Source organism: Eumetopias jubatus, unplaced genomic scaffold (genome assembly GCF_037043125.1).
Source record: "Eumetopias jubatus isolate StellerSeaLion01/CBP00866 unplaced genomic scaffold, mEumJub1_p1.0 scaffold_16, whole genome shotgun sequence".
Lineage (NCBI taxonomy): Eukaryota > Metazoa > Chordata > Mammalia > Carnivora > Otariidae > Eumetopias > Eumetopias jubatus.
Genome location: NW_028274822.1, coordinates 84,801,065 through 84,826,943, shown reverse-complemented (window position 1 = coordinate 84,826,943; position 25,879 = coordinate 84,801,065). Strand labels below are relative to the sequence as shown.

General features: G+C 41.0%; 2 protein-coding genes across 9 annotated transcripts in view; one reads left to right on the top strand and one right to left on the bottom strand.

Moving 5' to 3' along the window:
* SH2B3 (SH2B adaptor protein 3) overlaps nt 1-3,763 on the top strand; it is a 36,339-nt gene extending 32,576 nt beyond the window's left edge. For 2 of the 3 annotated variants that reach the window (XM_088019310.1, XM_028116536.2), the window contains 4 exons: nt 26-120; nt 224-438; nt 531-702; nt 869-3,763. In XM_088019310.1, the coding sequence (XP_087875436.1) occupies nt 26-120; nt 224-438; nt 531-702; nt 869-1,164 (778 nt within the window). In that variant the 3' untranslated portion in view covers nt 1,165-3,763. Of the gene's footprint in view, nt 1-22; nt 121-223; nt 439-530; nt 703-868 lie in introns of all 3 variants that reach the window. The other variant, XM_028116535.2, reaches the window with a different exon arrangement.
* Nucleotides 3,764-4,088: 325 nt separating this feature from the next.
* The window catches only part of ATXN2 (ataxin 2), a 111,209-nt gene continuing 89,418 nt past the window's right edge, over nt 4,089-25,879 (bottom strand). For 2 of the 6 annotated variants that reach the window (XM_028116528.2, XM_028116529.2), the window contains exons 19-25: nt 18,643-18,827; nt 18,181-18,313; nt 14,595-14,648; nt 9,416-9,561; nt 8,336-8,563; nt 5,857-6,025; nt 4,089-4,992 (exon numbers count right to left, since the gene is read on the bottom strand). In XM_028116528.2, the coding sequence (XP_027972329.1) occupies nt 4,964-4,992; nt 5,857-6,025; nt 8,336-8,563; nt 9,416-9,561; nt 14,595-14,648; nt 18,181-18,313; nt 18,643-18,827 (944 nt within the window). In that variant the 3' untranslated portion in view covers nt 4,089-4,963. Of the gene's footprint in view, nt 4,993-5,856; nt 6,026-7,230; nt 7,306-8,335; nt 8,564-9,415; nt 9,562-14,594; nt 14,649-18,180; nt 18,314-18,642; nt 18,828-25,879 lie in introns of all 6 variants that reach the window. The other 4 variants (XM_028116530.2, XM_028116531.2, XM_088019309.1 and 1 more) reach the window with 3 other exon arrangements.

The window sequence follows — 25,879 nt, the reverse complement described above, 5'->3', positions numbered from 1 at the left end:
ATCCTAACCTCAGCCTCTTCAGCAGGTTGGAGAGCACAGACCCAGAGACGCATATTCCCTCAGCCCTAGAGCCTGGCACGTCCAACTCTCCGAGGGGAAGCACAGATTCCCTGAACCAAGGTGAGTGGGTCCTGGACTCTGTCCTCTGTGTAAGGCAGAACCAGCTTCAGCCCAGGACGTAAGGTACCCACAGGGGGTCACTACCACCAATCTTGTCTACCAGGTGCTTCTCCTGGGGGGTTGCTGGACCCCGCCTGTCAGAAAACAGATCACTTCCTGTCCTGCTACCCCTGGTTCCACGGCCCCATCTCCCGGGTGAAGGCAGCCCAGCTGGTTCAGCTGCAGGGTCCTGACGCTCACGGAGTGTTCCTGGTACGGCAGAGTGAGACAAGGCGTGGAGAGTATGTGCTCACATTCAATTTCCAAGGCATAGCCAAGGTATGGGGCATGGTAGGTGGGGCTGGACCGCCCCCCAACCCCAAGTTCAAGGCCCTCAGTGGCCAGTGGCTGAGCCTCCTCTCCTCCTGTAGCACCTGCGCCTGTCACTGACCGAGCGGGGCCAGTGCCGAGTGCAGCATCTCCACTTCCCCTCCGTCGTGGACATGCTACGCCACTTCCAGCGCTCCCCCATCCCGCTTGAGTGTGGTGCTGCCTGTGACGTCCGCTTGTCCAGCTACGTGGTAGTGGTCTCCCAGCCACCAGGTGTGACCCTTGGTAAAGGGGGTGGGTGGCACAGGGAACCAGGTAGAGGGTAAAAGCTTGCTGCAAACCCAGGGGCACAGAGATCTGTTTTTGTGTTCTTCCAACATCTGCCCCGTCACATTAAGACTGACCGTGTCGGTCTCTCTCTCGGTCACTTGTCCCCCAGGTTCCTCCAACACTGTCTTGTTCCCCTTCTCCCTCGCTCACTGGGATTCGGAGCTGGGCCTTCCCCACCTTAGCTCTTCTGGCTGTCCGCGGGGGCTTGGCCCAGAGGGTCTCCCCGGCCGATCCTCTCCCCCAGAGCAGATATTCCACCTGGTGCCTTCGCCCGAGGAACTGGCCAACAGCCTGCGGCACCTGGAGCCTGAACCTGCCAGTCGAGCCCGGGACTCAGACTACGAAATGGACTCCACCTCCCGGAGCCATCTACGGGCCATAGACAATCAGTACACACCTCTCTGATGGGCAGTGAGGAAGCCCAGGCCTCACACATGCCCCCGAAGAACACAAGCAAGCAGAGATGTGAACTTGTGAATGTAACTTTCTTTCCTTCCTTCCAGAGAGAGATTTAAGGGACACTGCTAACTGCACATTTCAGTTTGGATGTGACCCTTCTAATAGGCCTGTTAAAGGGCCTCCTGTAAGTTTCATCAGTCCATCAATTGGCTTTCTCCTTATTGTTTACAGATATAGTTCTTGTTCACAGACGCCACTGGTTCTCGCCCCGAGTCCCCAGGACTGGTCCCCATCCCTCTTACAGGACGTGGTGGGCTCAGGGCCAGAGCTGGTGGCAGAACCTGGGTTCTCTTTCTCACTGACACTGTCACAGCTGATGGCAGACTTTCGGGGTGGGGTGGGGGGGGTCGTCAGGAAGCCCAAAACACTAACAAGCCCTGGATTCTCATATGGTTTGCCAGTCCACGTGGCAGGTCTGCCGTCACCCACACCAGAGATGAACACACCACTCGTGCTCTGCCTCGCAGCTTTAGGACAAAGTTCAAGGTTAAAAATTGTTTTAAACATTTTACCTCAGATTAATTTTTCAAAGGATTCAGGTTTTGAAATTCAATAATTGCTTATTTCATTGCACTCTTTAAACTAATACCCATGCAGTTTTGTAGTTCAGAGACAGCTATGCAAAGCCTACTTGACTAGTTCCAGGTCTGAGCCAGCACGCCTGGCTTCCATTTTTTTTTCATCCTCAGGACAGTCACCTGCTGAGTAGCCACTGTCCTTCCTAAATATAGAGAAGTGAAGTATGTCACCCTTTCAGGGAAATTCAGGCAATTACTGAAATAGGAGGGTGGCAAGGAATAGTTCTACCCTGGTGCCTTATGAATAAAAAACTGGATTCTGGTTTATAGCCGCTTTCTGGTGAGAGTTAAACTAGTTTAAAGGGTGAGGGGGGGACAAGCAAACAGCCAAAAGGGCTGGCTCAGAACCCCCGCCCAGGGCATCTAATGGCTTATAAACTATCCCACAAGGTTTTAGGCTCATTCTTGAGCCAAGATAGGAGCTAGGAATCTGATGCCCCAGCTAATGAGAAACTCCTTTAACAGCCCACAGTGTTCTGTTCCAGCTGCTTACTGCTTCACTTGGTGAGGAATGTGAGCGCACGTACACACGGGCACACATCGTCTCCACCAGCCAGGGATCCTGCAGTCAAATCTCCATCTATACTCGCCTTTCACCAGTAACACAATTCACAGGGGAGCTGGCTCCTCCCAGAACTTTCCTGCAGAGGCTCCGAAACAAGGGGGGCAGTGACAGAGTGGAGCCAGCTGCTCCTGGGTGTCAGCAGAGCCATTCAGTAGAGCCACCAGGCTTACCAAAGTGGCTTCTAGGAAACTGGGAGTTTAGCACAGTTTAACATTTATAGATACATCAATCAGAGGCTAACTTTAAACCCTGGCCTAAAACTAACTACTGCCTGCCTTATCTGGGGGGTGAGGGTTTGGTTTGCTCCCTCCTGCCATTCTCTGTATTCCCAGAGGTCAGACTTTTGCTTCTAGAATTTTCTGGGGTTTGTTTTTGGGCGGAGCAGGGAAGGTAGAGGGGGCAAGCAGTCACCTCTTAACCACTTTAAAAACCAATGCTCCTGGGTGTTTTCATAGATTGTAAAGCAGATCCGATCCAGATTTGTGGTCTTTTTCTAAGGACACTTCTTTCCTTCATTTTTCTACACATCAATCAGGTTTCTCTACATAATGAATGCTAAGTGAAGTGTGAACCAGAGAAGTAACCACTGTTCTGGATTTCTCTTAGAGAAAGCTCATCACGCACGGTCACAGCATACCCCACACCACCCTCCCAGCCCCAGTGTGACCGCTGCTGACAGCAAGAAGCCAAGCCAACAGCCTCCACTGAGAGGCCAGGTTCTGAATGCCACATGGATAGTAAGCACTATGATCCCTCCAGTTAATCTCTAGTGACAGACAAGAAGGATAGCTTGACTGCTCCCAGCACCATCACTTCCTTCTTCTGTCTTGAATGAACTTTTACAAACTAACAGTCACCAGCACCAAAGAATTAAGTCAACTAACCTGCCTTGAATTTTAGACCAGCAATCCATATGGCTTTATCTGGTATAAATCTTCTGCCTTTGATCATTTCTGGACCGTGTAGGAAAAAGGAATAGCAATCATTAAAATCTTAGGCCAGAGAACACTATTTTTACATAACAGTTTCTTAACCTAAAATTAAGGCCTTGAACTCTTCCCTAAGTGTTGCCTGAGATTCCTTCATGCTTTTAATTCAGGGCTACGTCTCCTATCGCAAATGTCATGTGAGCTCTAACATCTCCCACAGGCTTGAGGAACTTGATAGTATATTATCCACTGCCTCTTAAGGACACATCTGACACCCAGTGTTTGGCTGGAATAAGCACGTTGTAATGACAACAGTGTAAATGGATTCATTCTATATCATTATAGGCAGAAGGTATTTGGCAAATTTTTATGTATTGTTTATGTACTGTACAAGTAACTTATTCTTGAATAATGCAAATTTTGCTATAATGTACAAATTGCTACACATGAATTAAAAAAAAAAGTTTTCAGAATCTTGACTTGTTGCTGTAATATTTAAAGGCTCTATCATTACAGGACTATGGTCTCTGCAAAAGCCTTGCTCTGCTCAATTACTTGCTTTTCCCGCTGTCTCCCCACAAAGGGGGAACATGAGCAATGTTGTGAGTCTACGGCAATAAGCTACTTTGTGTACATCGCTGCATTGTTTTAGCTTTTCAGCCCTCTGGATTTATCGGTTTCTTTTTAAAAGGTGTCTCCTGCCCCCTACTGGTAAAACAGGTGTGTGAATCAGGACAACTTCTGACTAACAACACTCATCTGGGTTCAGGAGATATTAAAAAGGAAGCTTACAGAACCAGCGTCAGGCTGAGGATGTGGGATTCTCAGTGCTGCCCAGCTCTGGCCAGCCTTCCTCCTTCTGGAGCGGACCTTTATCCACCAAAGAGAATGTCTCAGTCTTGTCTTTTTCTAGAGATACCTTGAACCAGAACTAAAGGTGAAGAAGAAAAGTCATTTGACAACTAACCTTCCAGGATATTTAAGAAAGCACACTCAGCCCTCCTGCCTCGATATGAAGTATCCTATAACAGAAATATCTTAAGCTTATACAAACACAGACTAACTTGATATCAGTTTTTAAAACTTTTTTTATTTTTTAATTTTTTTTAAGTTTTTATTTTATATTATCTACAAAGTAAAAGTTTTTCCCTTAACTTAAAAGTTGAACCACTGTAGACAGTGATCACTCCATCAAACTTGATTTATAAATAATAACCCGTCATTTTGACGGTAAGAATTTACTGAACCTTTGTCAAGTTTAGTAAAAGGGCGTTCCAAGTCTTGATTTTTTTTTTTTTTTTTTTTTTTTTTTAGCAGTAATAGCAGCAAGAATCACTCTTGTTACTTCTTTTGCTAGCTGATGTGTTCATGACTTTCGAGGGTCATTAAAAAATAAATAACTTCCAGTTTCAGCAAGCAGAGCTGGGGTACTTGCGGGGCTCTGAAACAGCATATGGAATTATGGAACAGCCCACAAGTTCCTAAATGCCTCTACTCGGTCCAAATATCTTCCACTGCAAGTGAACTGTTAGCATTCCTATTGGATGTTACAAGAAATCAACATATATTTTTAAAAAACAAAATAAATGAAATTCTAGTTTTCTGTGCTTCCAGTTGGTAGAAGCAGTAGAAGGGAGGAGGGAATTTGGCCTTTCGGTTCCTCCAGGGCAGCCTTACAACTGCTGTTGGTGGTGGGCTTGTACTGTAAGAAAGAAAAGTGGATATTTAAACAGAAAACTGGCAACACCGCACATTAGCCTAGTGTCTCTGCAGCACATGACTGTAAACTACCCTTGTGCTAGCTGAACAGACTCAAAATTTAATTCACTCTTCCCCCTCCCATCTGCACCAAAAGGGGGAGGGGTAGGTGGGTGGGTAGAAACAAACCAGTCAGATGTAAAACCACTTCAGATAAAACTCCCAGAAGACTTGTTGCTCATGGGGTAGAAAAAAAGGCCTTAACATACCCCCTCCCCAGATACTAGCCAAGCACCAGTACTGCTTTCAGAGTAACAGGTCAGACTGTGAACTATTGCCATGGCAGCCATCAAGTATGAGAGCACAATCGCGGGGACTTCTCTTCCTGTCAGGGCATAGGCTGGAGCTAAGGCTACACTCAAAACCAATCCACACACAGCACACTTTCTCATCAGTAGTCTTCTCCAGAGCTACAGTCAAACTCTGCCATGGTGGTAACCACCCCCGTCAGACTGGGGGCGGGGGAGGGGGGAGCGCGGGGCAGGGACTAAGGAAGGAAAACGCTGCCCTGTCCAGCCTACTGTAACAAGGAAGGCCAACTGAGTCCTAAGCATGCATCAGCCACACAGAATGCTGCTGCTTCTCATCAAGCCAAATCCTGTATACCATCAGAACACACACAGACTCGGCTCCTGGAAGCCTCAGGCCCTGACACTGAACTGATCATCACAGTCCCTACTGTGCACACTCTGACGGGTCTTGCTAGTTCTCAAATGCGGGGCTTGAAGCGCTGGCCCTGCCTGCCATTCGACCTGTGCGAGCAGAATGCTTTGGGGTGCCCGGCGGCCCCTGCACACACACGCCTCACCTGAAGGGTGCGTCATATAGGGGAAATGCGCTGTTGTCGAGACTGGAATGGGCTGTAGTGCACTTTGAGCGAGGGCGGCCTGGGGACCGCCGGGTGGCTGTGTCGTCATTAGCATCATTGGCGCATGGGCAGTTGGATGAGAAGGAACCATTCCTGACTGTACATGAGCCTGAAACAGAGAGCTCTTTTACGCATACAGGCAACATCTCCAGCTTAAACAACATGTCAACTGTGTTCCTTTCACTGGGCTGGGGCAGGAAAGGCCAAAAGGGGGGCCCTCAGGGCCCTTTCTTTTCTCTGGGGACACTCCCTAATGGATCATCAATTGACCTATAGACATGTTTCACCCTTTAGCAGGTCCTGCAAGGCTGAGGGAGCAGGCGCCCAGCAAGCCTGGGTAAAAATAAGGGGTGCAACATCCTAGCCTTCAACATTTCTGATTGCTGGATTCTATGTTTGTTGGGCAGGATCGTCACAAAGCTCAGATATCTAATCCGAAAGCAGCTTTCTCAACTTAATAGGAGGTGAGATGCAATGATGCTTCAGAATCTGGCTTCTGAGTGGGGCCTGAAGTAGTTTTAAAGATAACCTCCCTTTTAATTACGAAAGCAGGTGATGACAGTAATTTATGGAATCCTTAGCCCTCTCGTTCTTTGCCCCTCCCCTCTGTTTCTTGTCTGCTCACCAGCACGTCTCTGTGAAGAATGAGTCGGGGCAGCAAGAGAAGAGACAGTTGAGCCCCTTTACTCTAAGAGATATGCTGACTGAGCAGGAGGAGTGGGCTGCAGTAAATAGCTCCAATGAAATGGGGAGGAGTAATGTGCAATTATCTGGGCCAGCCCCGTGCCCCTAAACCAAGTGATAGTGAGTGCAACCTGGTCTCACTGTCAAGTTGGAAAAGGTTTAGCCAGCCCAAATCGCTGGATCCCAGCTCAGGGGGATATGGCAGGGTCAGGAGGAGCCCCCCTTTTCTCCCATACTGTGCACTGTGCTAGACCACAATAAGCCTTGAATGAAATGCTGTTTTTACTCTCTTACATATTCAAATGGGCCCATGGCATATCTGGACTTCCCTAGAAGTGTTAACCTTTTTCTCTTTCAACACAAAAACACAAAAGTGAGGTTTTAGGAACCCCAACTTACATGTAAATTCAAGTATCTACTTAGCCACCAACCTCTGCTAACCACCTACAGGACCCCCGCTCTCATGAAGCTCCTGATTCAGCCAAACCATGCTGGCCCACACCTGACCAAACCGGCTCCCCTCCCCACTATCAAAAGCAAATCATCCAAGTGCAGTGCACCACACTACAGAACCCTCACTTGTGCAGAGGAGGACGCCCTAACTTCCCAGAGCTGTGGAACTCTAGTTACAAGGTTGCCTTCTGAGAGTGAGCTCCAACTGAGTCGCATCTCCAGCCCCCAGCACGCCAGAGCCTCAGTGGCGCACTATTCAACATGAAATGGAGTTCAGTGAGCAGTCTAGCTTACACCTGCCTAAGAGAGTTCTGTTATGAAAGCAGCAAAAAGAGCCATCAAATACAGCCGATTCACCCTTAACAGCTCCAGGGAGGGCCTCAAGGACAGTGTTAGAGCCCAACTTCAGTGCAGCTCCTTATTAAGATAATCTAACTTGGCCCTGGATTGCACTGGACTTTTGTCAGCAGCTGATGCAGCCAGCAACCACTAAGATGTCAACCACACCTTTCAACCATTAGAGGCTTACGCTGGAAGTGAGCTCCAAAGAGCCTCCCAGGCTGCTCTTTAAGAAAAATGGGAGTGCTTCCAGCTTCTAGTTACACTGCACCAATGTACAAGGCCAAGCCCTTTCAAGAAGTACAACATATGGTCAAAGCGGGTGTACTGATAGGCAAGGAAATCAAGTGGAGAGATTTCTCTGGAACTCGTGTGACTAACATTCAAGCTGACAGGCTCAGGGCAGTCACCTCAGAGAGCTGAGAATTTGTGAAGCCCAACCTCCCTGCCAGAATTGTGTGTGTGGGTGTATGTGTGTACGAGAAAGGGATGGGGGTGGGGGAGTAGGAGGGAGAAAGAGAGAGAGAGAGAGAGAGAGAGAGAGAGAGAGAGAGAGAGAGAGAGAGAGAGAGGAGGAAGAAGGGAGGAAGAGAAAGAATATATATACTATGTATACACATATAGCAGTGAAGCTATATAAACATAGCGAAGCAGACACAGAAGGAAAGGATTGGTTTGCATTCCAAAATCAGAGGTATTTTTAAGGTCTCAGATGGGAAACATTAAAGGACTGACCAACCAGCAACTTTACTGACCCATTACAAAACCACACCAACATTCATTTAGGGCCAGATCACATGTATTTGAGTGGGAAAAGGGAGACAGGCAAATGGCATCACACACAGGGTTTCCTAGCTTGCAGAGCATCTGGCTCTTTGCTGCTTATCTGGTAACTTTCATATTCTACTCAGTCTTCACAGAAAGTTGGCTAAAGCTGGTTTACCTGAGGTACGTGGGCCATGTGGGGAGGATTGGTGTATGCCGGCTGAACGTGAGAAGGATGGATTGTAAAGACGGTCTGTTGTGCTGTTGGGAAACTATTCTGTGGCGACTGCGTATTGGAGGCAGGGGTCATGGCAGGTGGGGTTGGTGCGAGCCCCGCGTGGTAAATGGCTGACTGCTGCTGTGGACTGGCCAAATGGAGAGCCTGGGCGGCCTGGTGCTGATGGTGCTGCAAAGAGACAAGAAAGAAGTGAGAAAACCATTTCTTGAATGAAAAGCAGTTAAGGTGACACACAAAGCTGAACTCCACATATGAAAGTAGGCTCCCCTGGGCCCATCTAAGATGAAGGGCAGTGGCAAGTACCAGAGAATGTTCAGGGTGGTAAGGGCAGGGCTGGGGGGCAAGTGGTGGTTGCAAGCCCTCAACCAAGCAGAGGAAGAACAATAGCACTGCCCCAGGGAACTGAAAGATGTCAGAGATCCTTAACTGCCCCGTTAACAAACATGACTGCAGAAGCTAATAGGAAAAAAAATCGTTGTACAATTGTCAGAAATGAAGTAAAAAAAAAAGTCCCAAGCCAATTCCCAATATAATGTTAAATTAGATTTTTCAATCAATTATTTCTAGGACTTATTCAGTCACCTCATTCTCAACATGTATCTTAATAAGACTTAAAAACAGTAACAGGGGCGCCTGGGTGGCCCAGTGTTAGTTAAGCGTCTGCCTTCGGGTCAGGTCGGATCCCAGGGTCCTGGGATCGAGCCCCACATCGGGCTCCCTGTTTGGCAGGAAGCCTGCTTCTCCCTCTTCCACTCTCCCTGCTTGTGTTCCCTCTCTCGCTGTGTCTCTCCTCTGTCAAATAAATAAATAAAATCTTTAAAAAAAACAAAACAAAATCCAGTAACAACAAAAACCAAATCCCAGGGGCACAGTGGGCAGAGTTAGCTATATGCTGGCTTCACGAGGCAGGGGTGTGAGGTGTTTTGATCACGTGGTACCTAGCAAGATACTCAGCACTGAAGAAAATGCTCAGTAAACAGAATGAGGATGCAATTCTACAAGACCTGAGTTTCTCCTTACCTGAACAGGACTGGGTGCAGGATGACTTCCGCCATGCTGGCTCTGCTGCTGGCCAGTGGGGGTAGCTGAAGGTTGAGGATGTGGAGTATGTGGGTGCAGGGTAGCATTCGGGTGCGCATACTGCTGAGCAAGGGAGCCAGTGGAAACTGAAGTGAAAGAAAAAGGTGTGTGTACAACCGACATGTAGCACGGTCTCAATTGCTCCTCTATGCCTCATCAGCTGAGCTTTCGTGATACTCAGTGCCTAACTCATGCTTTTACCAATCTGTGTTTGACTCCATTTTTAAACCATCCATTTTCTTGAAAATCTTAAGTGTGAAGTTATCGCTTACCAATCAGACTAGCATTTTATTTATATAACACAGCTGTATACAATTATATTAAAATCTAATTAAATTTACTCTTAGTCACTAGATTTTCCTGAAAAAGCAACTTAATAGCATCAACAGAAACAATTCACACACACACACACACACACACACACACACACACACACACACACACTTAGCTCAAGGCCATCATCTGGCTAACCTCACCATGCTACTGCCCTGGAGCAGGCACAGTGTCCCATGGGCACTGACTGCATTGGGACTGGGGGAAAGGGCTGGGTAAGGTATGTGGCAAGGTTAGGGCTCTATCTTCATGGCCAAATGACCATAATCAATCTCAGCTGATCACAGAAGTCACTCTGCCACTCAATTCATTCCCTGGACCCTCCCTACTCAAGGATCTCTCTCACCTTTGCTTTAAAAAATCTAGTAAATGGAATTGCCCAAACTATGTAGAAAAATGAACTCCCTTCAAAGCATCCCAGCCTTGAGAAAGATTTGTACTAGCTGGAGTAACTTCAAAGGACATATGATGGGCCACTCTTAAGTAAAAATGTGTTCATTTAAAGATATGAACCTAAAGCCAATTCTTTATGGATCTCCGCAAGAACCATACCTTGACAGGAGATTAGGTCTAAATTCATTTGTTCATGTATTCCCAAAATAGCAATTTGAGAATCAAAATCACAGTAAGATGAGTTCACTGCTTCCAGTGACTACTGACAGCACACGGATACAAATCTAACCATGATGTGGCAATGAGCTGATAAACAGTTTTCTCAAGACCCATCCCTAGCAACATAGGACTTCCAGCCTTCTCTCAAATTCATCCGAAAATTCCAGAGAAGCTAAGTCCACACAGAGAAACAATTCCAAAATAGCTCCTCATGTTCTTCCTATGACATGTGTGCAAATACAGACATACAGGGGACTGACAGGAAGAAACAAGCACTGCTTTGAGATCAGGCCCTCTAACTCTGGCAGTCTAATAGGCAAGAATGCCAAGAGTCACCAGCATAAGTGACACCCGGCATGTCCCACAGAAATGTTATGCAGAGGGTTAGGCACAGGAAGCAATTCTGTAATGCCTGATGTTGCAGGGCCAAAGGCCACCAGTATTCCAGCCTAACTGGTTATATCCCAACTGTGTATGTATGTATTTTTAAAAGTAGACTCTATGCCCAGCATGGGGCTTGAACTCACAACCCTGAGTTCAAGAGTTGCACAGTCTACCAACTGAGCTAGCCAGATACGCCATATATGTATCTTTTAAAAGAGGCAAGGACAAGGCAAAGAGCCAGTGCAAGGATCACCTGTGCATCCACTGCCAATGTCATAGCAGGTATTAATATTCATTAATACCCAGATTAGATTAAACAAAATACTTTTGTTTATACACTGAAAAAATTTCCCTAACTATAAGAGTTAATTAATACACATTGAACATATTAACCAGGAGAGTTGTGGCATGATATTCTCTGGGTGTTTTTAGGAAGAGTCCATGCCTGTCTTCTGGGAGCTGGGAAGAATAACGTGCTAATTGCTTTCCTTGAACTCCATGGTCCCCTGAGTCTATAAAAGTCAGTGTCTTTCTTCTAATTCATCCTTCACCATCATCATATTCATTAGGTTAACTTTCAGATCCCCCCAAACTGTCTAGGGACTGACTTGGTCTAAAAGACTTGATGTAAATTTTGAACCTGACTCTGCTGCTCTTATAAAAATGTTACATTCTTCAAATTTACTTTTAAATAACTGTAATAGCCACATGTAGCTAGTGGCTGCTGATCACACAGCACAATCTACAGCACACTTTTATTATCACAGAAAGTTCTACTGGAGGATGCTGTCTAGAGTCATTCACGGGCTTTTTCTTTTCTTTTTTTTTTTTTTAAAGACAATTCCACACCCAACGTGGAGTTCCGACCCTGAGGATCAAGAGCCCCATGCTCTGCGGGCTAAGCCAGCCAGGTGCCCCTCATGCTCCTTATTTTCACAGTATTAGCGTTAAAATCCTCCCTACCCTCAAGCTTCTTAAGTGTTTCATTTCTAACAATACTAAATCTATCTAAGGGGAAGCAATTCTTGTATCCCAAATTCAATTTATGAGGTTTCATAAAGACAGAGTACAGAATCTCGCAGATTCTATTTTTTAAACTTTATTCAAGAAATGTTTGTACTTTTAATAACCTTCTATGCAAAGTTTTAAGGAAATAAAAACAATAAATAAAAAAAAATTCTAGCTAAGTGCTATATTAGTTTTCTGATATAAAAACATTACCTCACACAAGGAGAATAATTACGCCCATGAAATCTCATAATGAAGTAATTCATCAATTAAAGGTAAAAATCTTGAAATTTGGAAAAAATTAAAGATGAAATTTTTTTAAGATGAAGTATGTTTTACTGTGCATTTTTAAAAGGCATCTCCGTGATAGCAGTCTACCAACACTGAAAGGCTATAAAGTATTCTAATTTATATCTCATTTGCATTCATAGCACAAATACTTCAAATAACCCAAACTGTGTGCATCTACACAGGCTTTTGCTTTAAAAAAAAAAAAAAAACCCTATCCTTTCCCTACCTAAACAAGAGCAAACTACAATGCATTGTAAGAAAAATCAAGGACACGTAAATATGCATCATTAACTGCAAATAAAACTTTAAAAGGTTTAATTAGAAATAATTTCCTTTGTTTATCTTCTTGCTTAAAAGATACCTGCTAAGCAAGTACCTCATCCAGGAATTCTTCCCCCCACTCAAATACAAAAACTGGGTAGCTAATTGGGAAAAATGTGAAATTGACACTTTTTAATTCAATACTTACATAACAACAAAAATATAGTCGGGTTCCTTTAGTAAAATAAATGAGAAAAAAACCTACTAGAATTAGGGAAAGGGAGAAGGGGAGAGTCAAAGACAGTAAATGCTGGGCTTTACTGAGCTGAGTCTACCAATTAACTTTCTTTATTATAATTATTTCATTAATTCAGCTAAAGATTCCAAAGGTTAAAAACAAATTCTCTTCAAAATTCTGATTTAGATATTCATCAGTTAAACTTCTATTTATAAAAATTAAGTTGCCTTCATGAAACCTGGATGAATTCAGGCTAATCAAAGAAGTATTGCTTTTTTGGGTTTTACCTGGTCCGGAAGTTTCCCACTCACTGTGTTCCTTGATACAAGTGTTTAAAACTCTAAATGTGTGACTTGTCAAAATCCCCACAACACTAAACACATTATAAAAATTGTTTCCTAAGCCATGACCTTACTGAAGCCAATTCAGTCCATGAGGCTGTGCGTTTAATTTTTAACCAGGTTTTATCATTTTGACCTTGGATGCACAAGTCAGGAGAGATCACCAGCACTGCAAAACTAAAAATGAAAACAAAATCTTCCCATCTGATGTTAAATTCAGAAAAAAGAAGTGAAGGAAAACTGAATTCTTGAGAGGGGAGTAAAAGGCAACTAGAGCAAACCATGACAAAATGGCTTGTGGGGAGGGGTGGTACAAAGCAGCAAATTAAATTACAAATAGTAGGCCCACTGTTAGTTTCTTTTAAAAACTAATAATTCCTTTCAGGGGATGTTGTACTAAGGCAGCTAATACTTAGGTTTGATGATTAAGGATCTTTTCGCTACTTTAGGAAACTGACTCCAAAATTACTATCAGAGACAGTAAGATGGTGAGGATAACTACATTTGAGACCTCAAATTGAGTACATAATAAAATTAATTACTGACACTGTCTTTTACATACTATATCACATACAAAGTTTCCCTTTCATAGTATAGATATACAGCAAGACTCCTTTTTAAAGAGCATCTATTAAAGGATTAAATTTGTTAACAATTCCTAGCACCAAATGAATAACATGTACACGCCATTTTTGGATACCAAGTCATGACACAGTTAATGAAAACTTAAGTCAAAATATTTTCTCAACTTTTTAAAATCTGGCATTTAGTAGATTTAGACATTAAGTCTTTCTAAAATAATCCAAAATTTAGTATCTAAAATCTTAATCCTTAATATCCCTTAGAATATAGTATTGCACATCAAGTGATGTGCAATTCCTGGCATACATTTCTGAAGGACTTGTGCAAGTCAGTACCTTTCTTATCCAAATACCAAAAGTCCATGACTAGCCTTATTTTAAAACTACCCTACAAAATAAAGAGGACACACCTTACACATTCATTTCCAAAAGAGAGCCCCTACCCAGACTTTCTCCATTTAGGAGCCATTGTTTATTTACCTTTTCACTGGTGGTGAGAGAGGCCAGTGCTGCCAAACATAATCAAGCAGCCAGGATGTGCTTTCCTGGTCAAGCTCAAAACATTCTGGGGTCTACCACCTAAATATTTTAAACCTTCTTCAGTCATGCAAAGACTGAAAAGACAGAAATGTTTCATACCTAGAATTTCAACCCTATTCAATTAAAAAATCCTTGTAAGGATAAATTTCCTCTCACCAGGATACTGAAAAAGCCTAATATTTTAAGCTTTTTATACTAAATTTGTGGGTTAAAAAAAAAAAAAAGGGCAGCTCAGCAGAAGTTTCTCTGAACCAGGAAAATATTAGGCATTTCCAAAACAATTGTCACATGTTTGCTTGGTATGCAAAAATTAATTTCTGAAGCAACTCAATTTTTTAATTAACTCCAGCTTTCTTAAGCTGGGTTGTATTTCCTTTTTTAAAACTCTGAATTATTTACAAATATAGATATATTCAACGATTTTGTCTGGCACAAGGAAAATATTGCTCAACAAGTCTACTCCCTTAACATGTATTCTTTAAAAAGTGTTTTACTGTTCAATTAAAATTAGTATAAAAAACCCAACTCACTGGCAAAGTAGAAAGAAGGGCTTGTCTCCTTGTTGTATGGTAATTTGGGACATGCTGAATTTGGGAAATAGAAAGGTAAATTAGCCTTTTGAGGTGTGCATTTTCCTAATTTTCTGGAAAGGTTGACATATTTAGTAATTTTTTTGTATTCATGCATAAATCATTTTTCTTATTTTACAAGAGATGACAAGCACTTTAAACATTGCTACAAAATTAAACAAGAAAGGACTGAACCAAAAGATATTTTTTCTTCTGTACTGATGTGTCGAGTTCCACATGCTGACTTGCTTAAATGAAAGGAATAAAATCATTATCTAAACAAAAGACCAACACGGCATTCCACTGAACAACCTGGATATAAATAATGTACCAAAATAAGAGAATATTTACCAAGTTTAATTCAAAAGACTCAAACAATTTTGTATATCATTAATAGAAGCATCATTATTCTGTAAGTTATTTATTAGGCATCTGGAAGTGAACCCAAAAATTTAGAAACATAATAATGGTAATATTAAACATGAGTATAATATCATTTCTTATTAAAATATCTACATAAATGGGTGTGTGTGTTAAGTACATTTGGAAGGATATGCACACCAATATGTTAACAGGTAGTTGTCAAGTAGAGGGATAATAGGTGCATTTTAAATCTTTTTGCCTCCTGTATTTTCTCATTTATCTGCATTAAACTACCAAAAACAAACTCAAAGAGGATTCTGGATCTAACTCTTCCTGATGGCTTCAGTTAGTAGAGAAATTTTCATTACTACTATTTCTGAAAGGGAAAACACCACTGCCACAGAAAAAAAATTAGGTGAATTACGAGACCAGGAAACAAAAAGTAACTTCTTAGGAGGGAAGGGGCAAAGGCAATGATTTAAGTTAGATTAAGGTCAAAGAGATAAAGTCTGTGATCAAACTCCTTTCTAAGATAGATAGATAGAGAACAAGGTCAAGAACTACTTAGAATGTCTTATATTTCTCCGAGTAATTTAGCTGTTTAATAATCTGTCAGCATATTTATATTGAATATGCCAACCATTTAAAGACAATAAGCAGTCTTTCATTTTGTAGTCATTAGTGCCCTTTCTATTCTCAAAGCCTTCTGCTATGGCTGTTAACAATGAAAAAATGAAAAAAGGGTGACATAGAACTGTCGCCAACATCTGGGTGCATATTCTTTTGTTGGCATAAAAAGTTGAAAATATTTAGATAGAATGAAGCTTCAAAATAGACAATTCATACTCAAAATACTTGGTTCCTCTGGGAATACGCAATATAAACTGTTTAAGGGAAAGAAGTGTAAAATTAGCATTTCTATGCAACAGATTTGTCTTAGTTTAAAATAATGTACTTTAGAAGGGTCTTGGAAGATCTAAAATAACTGAAGTAAATTGAACTTGCTTTACTAGGTTAAATTATGGCTTATGATGGCAAAGAATAAAACAGTTCATTTTCTAGTGTTCTTTTTAGAGTATGAAGTATCCAAATGAGAACCTGAGTAACCAGCAACAACCATATCAAGTCCACAGCCTCACCCCAGCCTGCCCTCGTCAACAGACGTCAATTGACTACAACCTGTGTAAACTGCAGGAGAATAGTTTCACGTCTGGCTGACGTGGCAATAAAGAACTAGTCTTCATGACAAATCATGCCAGATTTCACTGGCCATTAGACCTAGTGTTTTGTTTGCAGTATTTCCTATTTACCCACATATGAATTGACTTCAGGGTCCAAGGACAACTACTTTTCAAATGTACACGTTTTGGGAAAGTAGTTATAAAACCATTAGCGTCTTAGATACAGTATTTACTATACAGGCTATTTCAAACCAATGAACATCATCCAAAAGACAAAACCAGATGCTGGCAGTGAGTGAACACACTGAGGAGAAAGATTCTTCTCAACATCACAGTATCACTACAATGTCTCATAAGCATGGGTACACCAATAGCTACTCTCTAAAAAGCAATGGAAATTTTAGCTCAAAAGGTTTAGATCTTATTCCAAGAGGAGTATGCCAGAAAATGGGAGGGGAGAAATGTTTTTTTCCACTTGTTAAATCACGATGTACTTACCAGAAATATATAAAAACTCATAATGAACTTTTTCACTTAAGCCTTTAGCAAACCAGAAAATTGTTGAAATGTATACAAATTGCTTAAAAGCGTATGTGATGAACACGCTTTTATGCAATTTCATACATACTTAGTCCTGGTTAAGACAAGCCAATGAAAAGCAATCATGACCAAAATCATAAGCCAAATCAGTCTGTTGGTATTTTTTTCAATTAAATTATGAATGGGTTTCTGGTAAGAAAGTTTCCCCAAACGTGGCAAATACCTCATTTTAATTTAAAGGGCATAATCCACAATAGAAAGTTTTTAAGTGATAATGTGTAAAATAAAGATTGGATTTAAGTATTTTACAAAAACAATGCCTTTAATCACTTAACATTCCTATCACTGCAAACGTGTGCGGCGGGAGCATGCCTCCAGGAAGAAGGCACGAGCAGCAGGTTATGGATGACAAGAAACTACTGCTGCCTGAGTCCTTATTCCTACGAACCTACAAAATATCCTAACTGTAGTCATTAAAAAGGTTTTAAAAGGTTTAAAAATGAAATGTCCACGTAATTGCTTGTAATGATAATTTCTCATAGCAGTATACTTTTCATTTGTATGAATAAACTTACATTTCTTTCCTCCCACTCCAAGAAACTGAAATGCCAATGGGAAAACCTAAATGACAGTACAGGAGTGCTCAGCAAAGTTCAAAACAAAACCTATACCTTAATGAAACTAGTACTAAAATTTTTTGAAAAATATAATATGGGTCAACTCACTATTATTATAAGATATGAGTGGGAAATGTTATTTTAAATTCTCAACATTGAAAACCATATTATTTTAGTACTTTAGACAGATGCTAAGTTGACCTGCACAAAGTTCTCCACCCACAAAACTAAGATGAAGATTTTTGCCTATTATTCTTTTATATATTGTTTAATTATTTTACATAGGATACTTCTCATTTTAATTTTACCATTGCTTATAACGATTATATTTAAAGTGTGACTCATATCTAAAGGAGATCCAATATTATACTATTTCAACCACTTAAAATCAGCATGAGGCAGAAACACAGTAGCATTCATTTTAACAAACAGCAATAAAAATATGTAATGCCAATGATTGCCAGAGGAAGGAGTGAAGCAGAATGTTTTCTTGCTAGAGAGTGCTCTCATTGTGGTAAAACTTTCTTGCATGCCTTAGGCAGGCCATACCAAATGGTTGTTAATACTGATGAGGAAGAGGTGGAAGATGCTCTTCTCCACAAATGATATTTTCTGTTATACAAATCATTCTATTTCACTTAAAATAAGGAGAGATATTTGAAGACAAATTTCAGGAACAGAAGTTGAAATGATTTTGCCAAGACTTATAGAAATGGGTTCATCTTTCTTTAGATTCTTGACCCTCAATGGTATAAAAGGCTAAGTTATTCTTAAAGTTTCTTTTCAGAGCTTTAAAACAAATTACTAGTCACTCACACTGAAAGAGACAAACAAAATGCTTCCTACCATACATCGCATGCGTCTGCTCATGAGCCCCGTACTGAGTTGCTGAAGAAGACACTAAACCAGGTTGGGCATGTGCCGGCGGTGCCATCATTCTAGCATTACCCTGTATCACAGGACTATAGACATGAGGATGCTGTGTTCAAACAAAATATAAAGAAAATACATTAAAGTATTGAACAGAGTTCAAGCAAATTTTAGTCAGATGTCTTAACTCCACGCTTTCCAGGTTTACAGAAACAACTCTGAAAATCCTAAAACGAATGTTCTTGGCTATTTCCTTTGAAATACTCACATTGATCAGCAACCTTCTTATACTAAAAAGGCCCCCAAATACTTAACTACCTACCTCACCATAACACAGAGCACAAAATGTAAAGAAAAACCCCTTTACCATATTAAAGGTTAAAACTGGAAGTTATTTAAAGGGAACAAAAATTAAGAGTTAGATCATATCAGCCTTACCTGAGACTGATAATGTGGCACATGCTGAACAAGAGGCTGATTTGGAAACTGCTGAGGACTATAGGCAACATATTGTGTGGAATAAGCTGGTGGGGTGGCTACAATTGGGGGGCCCGCTGCTGAGGCTGGGTGCATCATGGTGCTCTGATGATGCTGGTCTTGCCGCTGTTGGGGCATATTTGGTACTGCAGAAAAGATGACTTTGTATTAGAAAATACCATCTCCTTAGTATCAAACACACGAACACGTCCACGAGGCTGTGCATGATGTGACCCTCCTGCCTGCCTCTTCAGTGCCATGTTATACCACTCCCACCACCACTTCAGCCACTCTGGCCGATTTTCCTATTACATATGCCGCAAACACCAATCCCCAACCCTCAGCTTGGACAACTCTGACTCATCCTTCAGGTGTGAGCCTGAAAGCAGCTTCATTGGAGACCCTCTCTGATGACACCCAGATTTGATCCTGAGTCCCTGTAAATAGACTCTTAAAACACTATGAAAACTTTCCTTCATACTACTTTCTCAGATAATCCCTATTTGATAAACCGAATTATGTCACTTGCTACAGAAGGCTATTAGAGTTATTCAAAGAAAAACAGCACAAGAAAAAAGCCAAAACAGACCCAACACTAAGCTTAACTCTATCTTAATTTCCCATCACTGAATTCTTACACAATCTCTTGCTCTTTCTCAAGACACAGCATCACACATTACAATGTAGCAGGTTTCTAATAGCTCTTTTTAAAAATCACTTTGTCTTTTATTATTATCTTTTTAAGATTTTATTTATTTGTGAGCGAGCGAGCTCAGGAGCAGGGAGGAGGGGCAGAGGGAGAGGGAGAAGCAGACTCTCTGCTGAGCAGAGAGCCCCACGTGGGGCTCAATCCCAGGACCAAGATCATGACCTGAGCCGGAGGCAGATGCCCAACCAACTGATCCACCTAGGTGGCCCTACCTTATGTCTTTTATTATTATTCCACACAGATTTCTGCCTCATGGTCCTCCCCGTGTTAAAACTCTAATTAAGAATTCAGGGGCGTCTGGGTGGCTCAGTTGGTTGAGCAGCTGCCTTCTGCTCAAGCCCCGGGATCAAGTCCCGCATCAGGCTCCCTGCTTCTCCCTCTGACCCTCTCCCCTCTCATGCTCTCTCACACTCAAATAAATAAGATCTTAAAAAAAAAAAAAAAAAAGAAGAAGAAAAAGAATTCAGCTAAAATTCAGCTCAACTGGGGCACCTGGCTGGCTCAGTCAGTAGAGGATACAATTCTTGTTTTTGGGGTGTGAATTCAAGCCCCACACTGGGTGTAGAGATTATTTTTTTAAAAAATTTAGGGGCACCTGGGTAGCTCAGTCTGTTAAGTGTCTGCCTTCAGCTCAGGTCATGATCCCAGGGTCCTGGGACTGAACCCCACGTGAGGCTCCCTGCTCATGGGGAACCTGCTTCTGCCTCTCCTTTCTGCCGGTGCTCTATCTCTCTCTAATAAATAAAATCTTAAAAAAAAAAAAAAAAGAAATTCAGTGCAGCTGTCATCTCCTCTGTAATATCTTTCCCAGTTCCCCCAAAAAGAGCTAGCTGCATGCTCTGTGTACCTTCTCCTTACATGTCTCTTAGAGCACTGATTGTTGTCTGTGATGGGTTTTGTGGTGTGATGTTAACAAAGCCACCTGAGGGAAGGAATCATGAACCACTGCTTACAAGGTAGGAGGCATAAAGAATGTGTAACTTGGCATGTTCATAAAATCATCAGAACTAATTATATTAGTAGTTACTAATTGAGAGAATTTATTTTAAATATTTCAATTTTCTTGCTAAAAATTTAATGACTTTCTGAAATTTAGGAGGGCTAGTTATATAGTGTTTTATGTATTTAGAAAAGCAAATGTGAAAATGGAAGAAACGTGTATACAGTAATATTTTTCTGAATTTGATCTTGAGAGTCCATATAATGAAAAAGCAATTCCTTTTAGTAAAGAAAAGCCACCCCAAACTCCTATCTGTAACATTTTTAACAAATGAAAGTTCACTATTTCTTTTGATACTTGATTATAACCCTCATACATTTAAAAAAACTAAGTAAAAAAGCCAGTCAAGTATACAATCTTTTTTTAAAATTAAAGTTCTAGGGATGCCTGGGTGGCTCTGTCAGTTAAGCGTCTGCCTTTGGCTCAGGCCATGATCCCAGCATCCTTAGATCAAGCCCCACATTGGGCTCCCTGCTCAGTGGGGAGTCTGCTTCTCCCTCTCCTGCTCCCCCTGCTTCTTGTGCTGACAAATAAATAAAATCTTTTAAAAAAATTTAAAATTCTAGTTATACATACAGAAAATACTTGAATTTTAAAACATAAAAAATTCAACGACACAAAACAAAATCTTCCATCCCACTATTTGCACACTATTTTTTTTCCCACTAACAGCAACCATTGTGTGTGGCCTTCTAGATTATCTTCTATGCATTAGCACATATGCATATGTATTTATACAGACATATACTTGGGTTTATGGTATATTTTCTTCCTTAAATTGAATTTATCTTAATATTAAACTATAATTTAGATGGACCATAGTTTAACCATTTCCTTATGTCCAATGGTTTTCAACTGAGAGCAATTTTGTCTTTCAAGGGACATTTGGCAGTATCTGGAGACATTTTGGTTGTCAAAACTAGAAGGGGAGTACCGCTAGCATCAAATGGGTAAAGGCCCAGACGCCTGGATGGCTCAGTGAAGCATCTGCCTTGAGCTCAGGTCATGATCCCAAGGGTTCTGGGATCGAGTCCTGCATCGGGCTCCGCTTCTCCCTCTCCCTTCCCCCCACCCCCTGCTCGTGCTCGCTCTCTCTCCCAATCGCTCTCTCTCAAATAAATAAAATCTTTTAAAAATATATTTTTAAAAATGGGTAAAGGGCAGGTATGCTAATAAACCAAAAATATCTGTCCCAAAATGTCAACAGTGCCAAGGCTAAGAAATTCTGCTCTATTGTTGATCAAGTTCTTGGCTTTGGCATATTTTTAAACACAACAAAATTTTTCTCACAGGTTGTAAAAAACATTGCATTTGTACCAAGAAGACAAAGTGGTTTTGTGCAAAGGTCTTACTATCATGCAGGAAAGATATGCCTTACACAATCTATGACTGCATTTCATAAGCAAGTTCTTGACAGATAAAATAGCACGATACAAAATTAACACAAAGACAGCAATAGCCCTCATACATAGTACTCCATAAACTTAAACTTACTTCATAAGTAACTACTTAAAACTGCAGTGGAAAACACCCTGGTTTATAATAACAATAAAAAAAGAAAACACCTAAGGTATAAACTGAAAAAACACTATCTTTTAAGAGAAACTTTAAAAAACCACTAAAGGTACAGAAGCAGATTTAAAGAAGCAGAAAGGCATAATTGTTCTTGCATAGGAAGACTAAATAAAAAGACAGCAATTCTCCCCTAAGTTAATATAGAAATTTAATGTGATTCCAATAAAAATGCCAATTGGCAAACTGAATGTTAAAAACCATGAGTTTGTACTGACAGAACAACAAAAACAGTCAGTGGTCAACCTTTAGAGGATAGTATGAAATCAACTCATTATTTTGAGAACTTTCTTGAAATGATGACATTTTAATTGCACAAACTATATCTCCAGGTAACCAAACAGTTTGACAAGGTAAAGTTTTTCTTAAGATTTTATTTATCAGAGAGAGAGTGTGTGAGCGAGTGTGCACAAGCAGGGGGAGTGGCAGGCAGAGGGAGTAGCAGACTCCCTGCTGAGCAAGAAGCCTGATGCAGGACTTGATCCCAGGACCCCGGGATCATGACCTGAGCCACCCAGGCATCTATAAAGCTTTTCTTTATAGAAATATTCCATCCAATAATTGAAGAAGGGATAATAGAGAATGTCACCATTTTGCAACCTTTAATTAAGTGATGGATCTAGGGCTAGACAATGATTGTCAGTGGCCGCTAAAACAGAGAAGAGCTGGTAGGAAATGTTATCCTGAACAGATAAGGCTATCCTACTATCACAAAAAAGAAAGATGATATCATGTGACTCCTAATGATAGTACACACTTCATCTATGAGACATTCTAGATTAAATTTAAAAAACTACAACCCGATCTTATCAAGCCTCTCTTAGATATCTACTACAGGTTTGCAAGGATTACAGAGAGCAGAGGGGCACTTTAAACACCACCATAGAAATGCAATTCCTGAAATTCAAATTGTAGGAAAGAATACAGGACAAAGAAGCTGGATTTAAGTAAAATGTAAAGGGGGAGGGAACTCAAGGGAAAACTTTGAGACTTATTAAAAGAGGTACATCAATCAAAAAGTGTGGATTTTGGATGATGACTAGCCATCATCTGAGCTTTCAGTGAGTTGTAACCACTGATCACATATATATATATATAAAACAAATAATAATGTCAAATTTTGAAATGAGAGAATTACCAAAATTACCAAATGTGACACAGAGACAAATGCTGAGCAAATGCTGTTGGAAAAATGGTGCCAACAGACTAGCTTGAAACAGGGTTGCCACAAAACTTCACTTTGTAAAAAAAAGGCAGTATGTAGAGTGTAATAAAAGGGAGTATGCCTGTACCTAACACTCTAAGGTAATGCTTTACCCTAAGAACAGGAGCAATGTAAGGATCACATCACTTAGAAAACTTAGCCAGTGCAATAAAGAAAAAGATACAAAGATACAGTGACTAGTTATGATTATGTACATAGAGAGTTCTAAGTCTAAAAGAAGCTACTAAAAACAATAAATGTGTTTAGTGAAGTGGCAAGACACAAGGTCAATATTAAAAAATCAAAATGTTAAAAATTTTTAAAACACTGAAAAGAGCACCATAAAAATATGAAATACCAACAACTCACTCTAAAAACTGGCACTTAAAAATTTCTAAATGAAATAGATACTAAGGAAAATACTGCAAAGAAATGTTAAATTTTATTCTGTAAGATAATTAGACAACAAATATTTTAAAAATATATTATACACATTATAGCAAAATGTAAATAAGCCCACCTCTAAGATGGGTCCCTGTCATCCTGCCTCCTGGTATTCACATCCTTGTGTAGTTCCCTCCCACTGTACCAGGTCTGCTTTGTGTCATCTATAGCATATTGCAGAAGTTACATCATTTCCAAGGTTAGGTTGTAAAACACACTGTAGCTTCCATTTATACCAATTTCTCTCTGATTACTCGTTTTGGGAGAAGCCAGCTGCCATGTTATGACCAGCATTATCCTGTCAATAGCTCTGAATCTGGAGGCAGATCCTCCAGTCCCATTTAACCCTTTAGATACTATAGTTCTAACCAACATCTTGGCTGCAACTTCATAAGAGACTGAGGCAGAACCACCCAGTTAAGCTACTCCTGAATTTCTGATCCTGAGAAACTGTGTGAAATAATTTATGTTTGTTGTTTTAGGCAGCTAAGCTCTGTGGTAATTTGTAAAAGACAGATAATACAGGGGGGCACTTGGGTGGCTTAGTCAGTTAAGCATCTGACTCTCAGTTTCAGCTCAGGTCATGATCTCAGTGTTGTCAGATTGAGCCCCACATGAGGCTCCACACTCAGAAGAGAGTTGGGATGAGATTCTCTCCCTCTGCCCCTACTCATTCTCTTTCTCTAATAAATAAAATCTTTTTTAAGATTTTTTAATTTATTTTTTGACAGAGAGAGAGACCACGAGAGAGGGAACACAAGCAGGGGGAGTAGGAGAGGGAGAGCAGGCCTCCCAACGAGCAGGGAACCCGACACGGGGCTCAATCCCAGGACCCTGCGATCATGACCTGAGCCAAAAGCAGATGCTTAACCGACTGAGCCACCCAGGCGCCCCTTTTTCTTTTTTAAAAGGATAATACAGTTACTATTTTTAGAAAATTTTCAATGTAAAAGAAAAAAAGCTGCAAGCAAAAAGTCACGGTAAAAATCTTGCAATGTTAACTTGAATTAGATATATCAGTATGAATTTCCTAATTTTGTCCACTGAAAAGGCCAAGACACAGTAACTCAACAGCACACCCAAAGACCAGAAAGAAGAATCCGCAAGAAGAATCAGGACTCCTTGAAGGAATATGGATCCAAGTCTGGGTTTAGAAAAAGATTAGCCTGAAACATCTTATTTACAGCAGAAACTAAGGAAGTTATCAAAGACAAATGAAGAGGGGCACCTGGGTGGCTCAGTCGGTTAAGCATCTGCCTTCGGCTCAGGTCATGATCTCAGGGTCCTGGGATTGAGCCCCATGTCGGGAATCCCTGCTCAGCGGGGAGTCAGCTTCTCCCTCTGCCACTCTCCCCTGCTCATGTGTGCTCTCTCTCAAATAAATAAATTAAATCTTTAAAAAAAGACAAATGAGTAGTACCAAAAGGACACAGGAGCCAACGTGAAGGGATTGCCATTGATAAAAGATTGGACAGCAGGAGCAGCAAAAAGAATAACTCACTGAAACACAATGAATATATAAAAGTATATGAAAATCCATGCATTCATAATATTCAAAAAATAAAAGGGGAGACAGCGACATCTTTCAAAGCAAACAATTTCACTAGACACTACTGGAAAGTATCAAGGGCACCAACTCCTCCCTGAAAACTGGCACTTAAGGCAATTTTAAGCCCTTAAATTTTAGCATTTATTCTAACTTTCCTGTACCAACTATCTGAGGATAACCATATACAGCCCTAGTTGAAAAGAACAGTCCCTTACAGGATGATTCCAGCTAATAAATAGAAAAGAAATGCTAGGAATTCAGAAATTATTGTTTTCAAACTCCTAACTGCAATGATTTTCAAAGTATGATCACAGACCATGAGCATCACTAGGGAATTGGTTTTATAAGCTGCACTAGAAATTTAAATTCTCAGGCTATATCCCAAACCTACTGAATTGGAAACTCTGGGGCTGGGGCTAAGCAATCTGTGTTTTTAACAAATTCACCAAGTGATTCTGATACACACTAAAATTTGAGAACCAGCGCCCTAACAAATTATATGAAAGAGTAACAGAAAACTTTCCATCTGGGGAGGGGAGGACTGGGCTATCACCACCTAAGCCCTTAATTTTACCAATTATCAAAGTAGGACCAGATATTGTACACCTGCTGAATGATCCAATATAAAGAACTCACAATCATCTATTAAATATTCCTACCTCTCTCCCACAAAAAAATTAAACCTGAATGTAATCAATGACATCACAAGAAGTGAACAGA